At 36.0% G+C, this 9,741-nt stretch overlaps 1 protein-coding gene across 1 annotated transcript; it reads right to left on the bottom strand.

Moving 5' to 3' along the window:
* Positions 1-5,719: 5,719 nt before the first annotated feature.
* On the bottom strand, positions 5,720-8,613 carry LOC130941354 (putative serine/threonine-protein kinase-like protein CCR3). The gene has a single exon (XM_057869830.1). It carries the CDS (start codon positions 8,309-8,311, stop codon positions 5,870-5,872), a length of 2,442 nt encoding a protein of 813 aa, XP_057725813.1. The 5' UTR covers positions 8,312-8,613; the 3' UTR covers positions 5,720-5,869.
* Positions 8,614-9,741: the final 1,128 nt, after the last annotated feature.

Genomic DNA, 9,741 nt, shown 5'->3' with positions numbered 1-9,741 from the left:
TTTTAATAAATAATAATTTAGACTATTTTTAAATTTATTTCAGAAATATATATTAAGAATAAAGTTGAATACTCTGAACATGATGATATTTAGATGTATCCAAATATATTTAAAAAAAATTATTTTTTATTAAAACATATGTGTCAAATGAGTGTCAATGAATATCGTGTCTAAATGTCTTCGCTATACGAATCCGACAACTCAATAAAATGCCTATACTTTATACTTCTTTAATAAATTTCCACATTTATTTTTCATGTGTCAAATTAGGCTAATTTTTTTTGCAAATGGAGAATTTCATGGAGTAATACCATGAAATGGATGCATAGCAAAATATTGCACTGCTATGGGTCAGTCACAAAACGTAACTTACGTTTTGTGTTTATTTATTTTTTTTGAATTTTAAAATATACCAAACGTAGCTTACATTTGGTTTTTCTTTTTTTTTTGTTTAATAGTAAACGCAAGTTGCGTTTTACTATGTCAGAAAAAGGAAAAATTTTTTGAAGCCCACAAAACGCAGGTTGCGTTTTGTTAGGGTCAGAAATTTTTTCTTGGAAGCCCCAAAATGCAGGTTGCGTTTTGTACACAAAATAATATTTAAATCCACAAGTTTGCCTATAAATATGAAATCCGGTGATGTTCATCTTCATCTTCACTTCTCCTCTTGTTTTTTCTTGCATAAAGTCTTTAGAGAGGTGTTTTTTGGCAGATAACTGTGTCAAAAAAATATAGTTAGTTAAGGCTGAAGTTATGGAAGGTGTTGCAAACTTGCGAGTATATTATAACGGTGAGTTTGTAACAAACACATAGAAGGAGTCACTTTTGTTTGTGAATGTCCGTTGTCATTTGCCATTCCATGTACCATGGGTTTTGTCGAGTTGCAAATAGCTTTGTAATAACATTCAAAGCCACATTTTGAAAAGGGTGAGCAATCTTTTATACAGAAGTCCTGTGCAAGTATTTGGTGCTTAATACAGTTTCAAAAATGCCCATCACTGACGATGCCAGTAGGCAGCAGATGTTGTATATTTATCAACAAACCCGATCTCACGTGCCGATGATAGAGCTGTACGTTGAGTTTGAACAGCAGCCGGGACGAGTATGGTCGACGACCGAGATCAATGTTGATGACTCGGGGATATAGATGGGAAGAAGATAATAATGACAGTGAAGACGAATTCGAAGCTAACTATGAAATCGATGACGAAACGATGACGGAGCCTTGGCAGGCAATCCGCGGTGCAAGATGAAGCAAATGCGATTGTAAGCCAGCACCCGTTTGGTTCCGTCTTTTATGCGGACTCTAGATCTCGAAGCATGCATGCTCCGGAATTTCCTGAGTATGCGAATACAGGTATGTCATAATTATTAACTGAAGTTTTCTATAGTGCTATTTTATTTAGCTTGTCTGACTGATGGCGGTGCGCATGTCGTAGGTGAAGGCATGTTGCGGCGGAAGATGCGAGTTTAGTGTCGGAATGGATTTGGTTCGAGAGAGTCGGTGATATCTGCAATCAAAAGCTACAGCATCTCTAGAGGAGTTGATTACACTGTGTATGAGTTTGAGCCGCAGACATTCTATGCGAAATGCAAGGGGTATGGTGCAGGGTGTGACTGGCTTATCCGAGCTAGCTTGATTCGAAAAAAAGCTTGTTGGGAGATCAGGAGATACAATGGCAAGCACACGTGCACCATGGGCACAATTTCACAAGATCATGCAAAGTTGGACTCAGACACAATTGCATGCCATTAGGCCATTGGTCGAAGCAGACCCCTCGATAAAGGTGAAGTCTGTTATTGCAGAAGTTCAAGGCAAGTTCAACTATACTGTGAGTTGCCGTAAGGCTTGGTTGGCAAAGCAGAAAGCTGTCGCAAAAATTTTTGGCGATTGGAAAGTTTCTTACCAGACTCTGCCAGTATGGTTGAAAGCAATGACAGTGAAGATGCCAAGGTCTCGTGTTCAAATTAAAACGCTCCCCGTTTACCGCGAGAGTGAGGAGGTTCAAGGTGTAAGAGTTCTGCACCGTGTTTTTTGGAGCTTCTATCCGTGTATTGTAGCATTCAGACACTGCAAGCCACTGGTGCAGGTTGATGGCACGCACCTGTACGGAAAATATAAAGGAGCATTTCTCGTAGCGTTGCACAAGATGGAATCAAAATTGTGCCTATTGCATTTTGCGATTGTCGAGGGCGAGACAGCAGACGCGTGGGAGTTTTTTCTAACCAATTTGCGGAGATTGTTGTTACCATTGATGGTGTGGGTATTATTTCTGACCGCCATACCTCCATCGACGCTGCAATAGCTCGCAGTAACGGTGCATGGTCACCACCAAGGGCGTGGCACATGTATTGCATCAGGCACATCGGGTCCAACTTCTTAAGGAGGTTCAAGGCTCCATATTTGCACAAACTTGTGGTGAATACAGTATTTCAAATTGCTGTTATGGTTCTATTCATAAATTTGTGGCATCTGCTTATGATTAAGGTTGTTCAACAGGCTATTCTAGGACGGAGCAGGAGTACAACAAAACTACCAAAGGCTTAAAGAGCGGGGTGAGGCATATACTCAATGGTGCGATGAGATCGGTGTTGAGAGATGGGTGTTGACATTCGATGGTGGTCATCGTTGGGGACATATAACAACAAACTTGGTAGAGTGCATAAATTCTGTCCTGAAGGGTGCACGCAACCTTCCCGTAACTGCCCTTGTCCGCAACCTAAATAATTCTTCGTTTCTTTCCTAAACTCTTTCTACCATGATAACATAATTTGCCTAATAATAATAATAATAATAATAATAATAATAATAATAATAATAATAATAATAATAATAATAATAATAATAATAATAATAACGGTATTAAAAAATTTAAGACGTAACGCAAAATATTAATTATAATAATATTATATTAATAACCTCAATACTACTAATTACAACACAAATAATAAATTTAAATAAATTTATATATTTTGTTAAATATTAAAAAAATTTACTTACAAAATGGAGATGATCCAAATACTCAATAATATGATCTTCTGGTTTGGTATAGTTACGCACCATTTTTTTTTTCCTATACCATACCATGTAGCTCTTCTTCACCGAGCTAATTCACAGCTCTTTCACTCTCCCCCAACTATTTCTTTGGTAATGAGTTTGCTTCAGTAGCTATGCTTCTTCAATCTGCGTTTCTCACTTATAACGACCCAGCTGAACCCCCTCCCAAAACACGTGGCACGCATGCATGTATAGAGCCTGCAAAACGTAACCAGCGTTTTGCTCTGGTTCACTGACAAACGCATTCTGCGTTTTGCTCAGTTCGAAGTTGGTCAAGCTTTGGTCCTGTCGGCATGCAGGATACGTTTCAATTTCTTGTTCCATTTCCACGCCAATCGCAGCCTACGGTTTGCAGGGCCTGCAATTTTCTGTTTCGTGTTCCTGCAAAACGTTACCTGCGTTTTGCAGGTCTCTGATCTTCACAGGTCCACATTTATGGACATCACCCCATACATTCATTTATCTGCACTTCACCATTCTGTTTTTCATTTAGAAATTAATTTCCGGTCAAATTATATAAGCAAAAATTAAATAAATTTAAAAATAGTTATACAAATATTTAATTATATATTAATGTATTAATAAAAGATGGACTCTATGGTATCTTTGGCTATTGGCTAAATAATGCTAAAATTAAAGTAATAATTTTTTATATTTCGATAAAAAAAACTATTTTTTAAGTTAAAAATTATTAAATGATAAAAAATCATTACTTTAATTCTAAGAATTGCTAAAATTGTATAACTACTGTGACTATAAACTGCATAGTATGCCCCTTGGTAAAAGTGTTTGGTTTTAATTCTTTAATCACCTATAAACTTAAAAGTCTTATTATAAACACAATTACACAAACAATAGGAGAAGGTTATATTGTTGCATTTGATCATAGAATAGAAGGGAGAGTTGTTATTCTTGCATTTGATCAAAGAGGAAGCTAGAAACTTAACTTCTGCTAGAAGAGTGATGTAGTGAGAGTGCCAATAGTGGTAAGCACTAAAACCTATCCTAACTAACTTGTGTACATACTATGTCTTTTATGTCTAATTCATCTAACTAAGTACTATGCGCTATAGTAACCAACTTGGGTTGGTCGATTAGTTAGTTTATTCGTCGGTTTAAACAAGTATTGGGGGTTTGAACCTTATTTTATGCATGCAACAATCCATTAATCAGCGATAGACTCTTAAATGAAGCTCAGATCTGCTATAGATTAATCCTTGACCTATCAGGTTGAAAATATTATTAAAAAAAAAAAAACACTATACTATGCTACAGTGTATATACAATATTTTACACTAGCCTTATCACCTCTTTGGTTTGGGGCCATATGAATGAGGCCATAATTGCGCATTCTATTTTCATGGTGTAAACGTCAAACTTTGTTCACACTCTTATCTACCTTTTTCTTACGTGCCCATCAATGGGGTCGTAGTTGACTTAGTAAACTCTACGTAGCTTCCTCCGTATGAACGCGACTAAACAATGGTTACAATTTTTAATACTTAAAATTCTTTCCTAATCAACCCGCATTCTTTATTTTTATTTCCCCTCCCCCTTATCCCTTTTGGCACAATAAATAATAATTATTTATATAGAATCCTTTAATGTAAAAATAATTAAAAAGTAGATATAAATTATATTAAATTATCTAATCATTTTTAATTATCATTTTCATATATAAACATCTTTATATCAATAATCACTCCATAAATATATATACACGTACACATGCACCATATACTAAAATATATATCACACCGTGTGTGAATATTTATATTTTCATGCCATGTGTGAATACCCTTATTTTATACAAGGGTTGCAAATTGTTTTATTCACATTTAAAATTTTAATTGCCATGACCCTGAAAATACTTTCCATAACATAATCATCGTTGTGTGTTGGATTGGCATACAACTCACTCATTGTTGAATAAAGTTTATTTTTTAATGCAAATAAAATAATTCATAACCCACTTATTTCATTTTAAGATAGAATATATTGATAGATCCAGTGATGATCATTATTTATGCAAAGATTTAAGTATTTTATGACAGTTGTTAAAAAAATAATGTTAAATATTTTTTAAATTTATTTTAGAATTTAATTTTAATATATTAATAATGTAAAATATTTTATAAAGTCATATAATTACATATTTCTTTTTGATTTATCATTAATACGGTCAATAAAAATAGCAATTATTTTTTATTAAATATACTTATAAAATTGCTTTACACTGATCGTACATTAAATTTTTTTATGTATTTAATATATTAAAAATATTGAAAAAAAAAATATTTTTACAACTAAAATAATGCTACATTGTAAAAAAAAGTTTAATTTTGATATACTAAGGTAAAATATTTTACATAGTCATCCATCTCATATATTATTTTCGTTAACCATCTCATATATTATTTTCGTTAATATACCGTTATGTAATTTTGATCATTCATACTATTAATGTAAAATATAGTTATTTTTACTAATATAGCGTTATGTAATTAGATACATACATAAAACTATTTTTTAGTGTATTAAAATTAAATAAAAAAAAAAGGGAAAATTAACCAATTTTAGTTTGGTTATTGGTAATATAGCAAAAATTCTACAATCTACGCTACACATGTTAGATGAGAATGCTAACTAATACATTGAGAATCAAGGGACAATTTTTACAGCAGAACACTATATTCATATAATTTATCAAAAAGAATCAATGAAAAATTGACAAAAGAATTCAATATGCTTTTCCCCACTTTTAGTCTCTTTAATTAATGGGGTTTGAAACTTTGAACACAAACTCTCATCTCAATCTGAGACAATGGAGATTATACCACTGGAATTGCTATCATGATGATGAGAACCTTCACAAAGAAGCAATGCACGCTCTAAATTGGTAACAATATCAGAAATGGTTGGTCTATCTTTTCCTTCCAAATTCACACAAAGCATTGCAATCTTTGCCATCAATTCCACTGCCTCAGCTTCATTTGCATCTGGTGGTCCAACCCTAGGGTCCAAAATCTTCGCCAATTCCTCACTCAAAATTGCAGGCACGGCGAAGTCCACCACACTCATTGGTGTGTCGCCATCTTCGCCATTCTTGAATATCGCTCGCTTTCCGGTTAATAGTTCTAAAAGAACTACTCCAAAGCCGTAGACATCACTCTTTGCTGTTATCACATTTAGGCCATAGTACTCGGGATCAATATATCCAACCGTTCCAGCTGCCTTCATTGGCTGATGATCACGGTCTGGCTCTGGACTCATCAAAGACAATCCAAAATCGGATACCCTAGCAGTCCAATTCGCATCGAGGAGGATGTTGGAAGACTTGATATCTCTATGGATTATGGATGGAACCGCATAATTGTGGAGATATTCTATCCCCCGGGAGGCATCCAAGGCGATTTTGATCCTCATTTTCCACGAATTCAAGACACTGCTACTCTTCTCCACATTATTCTTGGCGTGCAAATGATCATACAATGCACCATTCTTCATGTAATCATAAACCAAGAGCCTCTCCTCTTTCTCCTCACAGAAACCAACTAGCCTAACCAAGTGCTTGTGGTGTAGCCGCGACAAAAAGGACAATTCGGACTGAAACGCGCTTTCTTTCTCTTGAAACTTCTTCAATTTAGAGCCAGTTTCGCCCCTCTTGATCGCCACCTCACGGCCGTCCACAAGCTTTCCCCTGTACACAACTCCAAAGCTTCCAGCCCCAATCTTGTTCTCAGGCGAGAAATTGTCCGTTGCAGCTATTAGCTCGGCCAAGGCGAATTCCTCAGCCCTATCAGGGTGTTTTGTGGATGAGGTGCCACTCCTCTGGCGGCGCATTATCCTCGAACCTTGTCGCATAATCGTGGAAGTCCTCGAAAGAGGCCTGCTATTGTTCCTACTATTGTTGGAAACACCACTTGAAGTACTACTACCTCTTGTGATTGTTGGCTGCACAGAATTGTGCACTTTCTTCTTCCCAAAACAAACACCATTCCACAAACAATAAACAATTGTGCAAATTCCAGCAACAGCACCAACTGATCCAACAATAGCAAATGCCAATAAACCCCTAGTCAATGTCCTCGACCGCGACCTCTTCCGAGGAGCAGGCCCCGGCGGCAGCGAAGATGGAACCATTGCCGCCGGTGGAGCTTGAATTGGAGGCCAACAAGGCTTGCAAATGTTGCTATCAGAATCGGAACACAGAGATTGAGAATCAGGATATGGACCACAACTATCACAAGAGGATTGAACACAAGGACCCGGAAGAACACTTGGCAATGGAAGTTCAAATCTTGAACCATTATTATTAGGCCAACCAGGACCCCAACAAAGAACACTAAGATTACGTGTCACTAATCCACAAGTGAAGTTAGACCCAGAAACAATTACCTCGAAGGAAACACCTTTTGTTACTTCCGATGTGAAATTACCATCACCACCCCAACAAACAACGCTTCCAGTTCCATTCAACCTTCTCAAAGCACATCCATGGCTAGCACCAAGTGCTAATTCACCAAATTCCCAAGCTTCATTTTTTGGAACATCAAGTTGCCCAAAATTGTCGTTGTCCCCTATGCAAACCAGAAATCCAGTTGAATTCAACCCACAAACGTGTGAACCACCAGCGACAATGCTCCACATAGACATGTTCTTAAACCCATTTTCAATCACTCTTGAAATTACCGTTTCACCCCAACATCGAACTTGAGAACTGTTCTTCAGAATCCCGCAAGAGAATCCTGACCCAGATGAGATTGAAGAGAATTGAAGAGACCTAGATGGGGACTTGAACGTTTTGCTGGTTCTCCAGCACGTAACGGTTCCGGCGCCGACCACGGTGGCGCAAACGTGGGTTTCTCCGACGGCGAGATTCTCCAATAGAACAGTGCCGTTGTTGTAGAGTCTCTTTGGTGTGAAGGTTCCGTTGGTGGTGGTGATGGTGTTCCAACAGAGCAAGGTGCGGTTGCCGGACCTGAGGCCGCAGAAGAAGGTGGCGCCGCCGGAGACGGTGGAGAATGAGATGTTAGGAGGAACGGCGGGGACAAGCTGACTACCGAGGCGGGAGCACTCAATGCGTTGGGTGGATTCCCCGGCGACGACGCCGCAGACGGTGTCGGAGGCGTCGGTGACGGCAAGGGTAGCGCCGGAGCCGAGAGCATGGGAAGTGGGGATCAGTAGAGAGAGCGTGAATATCACCGCGGCGGAGAGACGAAGGATTTCGGAGGAGGAAAGTGGTGTCATCATCTAAAAGAACGGATTTTTAAGTGAGAGGTGGCGGCGGCGGTGGCGGTGGTTGGCGGCGGTTTCAGGTGCCTCATTTGCAGGTGGTGTTTTCTGAAAGAAAGAAAGAAAGAAACCAATTGAAGTTGTGATGTCTTTTTCTTTTTTTCCTTCTCTCTTTGGGGCTGTGGAAGAAAAGGAATGAGGAAAAGAGAATGTGAGAAGAAAAAAGAGTTTTAAATGTTTGTTAGTTGTGGAATGTTGAATTTAGAGAGAGAGAGAGAGAGAAGTGAAGGTGGCTTTTCAGCCTCTCTAATCTCTGATCAAAGCTGCTTACTGTTTGCCTTTATAAGACTTGTTTGCTTCTCCTTTATACACAAAGACAACTTTTCTTTTTCTGTTATTATTTACTACTTATTTAGCTATCTCTTTCTATTTTTATGAGTTTTCAATGAAATTATTGGTTTCTACTAATTTTTAATTATTAAGAATTTAAATAGTTCAACTCACCTTAATGCAAGTCTTGAAAAGAATAATTGACTTCCAACTATCAACTGTTCTCCATTTTCTACTCACACTCTTTATTTTCACTCTTTTTTTTTTAATTGTGACCATTTTAAATCAACCTCGATTAAATTTTGGCTAATTTTTTGAAATCGATGAAAATTGTATATTATCTATTAGAATAGTTAGCTTGCGTATTTTTTTAATATGAAGTATAACTTTTTAATTATAATTAATAAATCAAGTCATCAGACTTGAGTGATAATAAAATTTGTAAAATAAAGGTGAATTTTAAAATTTTAGAATATATACATGAAGAGATCAAATTTCATAAAATATAATTTTTAAAATTTTTTGAATTACAAATTAAATAATTAGATTATTAATATATAAATATCGATTTTACATGTAATCAAATAAATCGAATCTTCAGATTTATTTATAGTATATGTGAAAAAATGCATTCAATGTCTAATTTTTTTTTAAGAATTTATTATTAGCCAATAAATTATTGTATGCAGTGAGATTTAAACTTCTAACATTTATTTAAGTCGGCTAATAAATTAACCACTAGACCAATTCAACTTCGTTTAACTTTCTATGGCCTTGCCCATCACATTTTGCTTCCTAATATATTAATTAATTTCTGTAATATTTTTGTGAATTATAATTTTTAAATTATTTTTATTAGTTCCTCTACTTCTTATTCTCATGTTCTTTCTACTGTCACACTTATTAAATTTTTTACATCGTACTTTTTTCCTTCCGTTTCATTTTTTTATTTAATTTTGGGAGTTCATAAATTTACACTTTCAGAGAAAATTGGAAATTTGGAATTACGTAAGTTTATGAGGATTTTTAATTTATTTTTTAAATTGTACCACAAATTTGTGTGATTTCAAATCTTAAAATACAATCATAATTCTTTGTGAATTTTAGAATCTCATAAA

Source organism: Arachis stenosperma, chromosome 7, assembly GCF_014773155.1.
Source record: "Arachis stenosperma cultivar V10309 chromosome 7, arast.V10309.gnm1.PFL2, whole genome shotgun sequence".
Lineage (NCBI taxonomy): Eukaryota > Viridiplantae > Streptophyta > Magnoliopsida > Fabales > Fabaceae > Arachis > Arachis stenosperma.
The sequence above is the reverse complement of the archived record's forward strand: the minus strand, read 5'-3'. Positions and strand labels throughout refer to the sequence as shown.

Coding starts and splice junctions, on each gene's coding strand:
- LOC130941354 (XM_057869830.1), bottom strand. CDS start 8,311: ATGATGACACCACTTTCCTCCTCCGAAATCCTTCGTCTCTCCGCCGCG.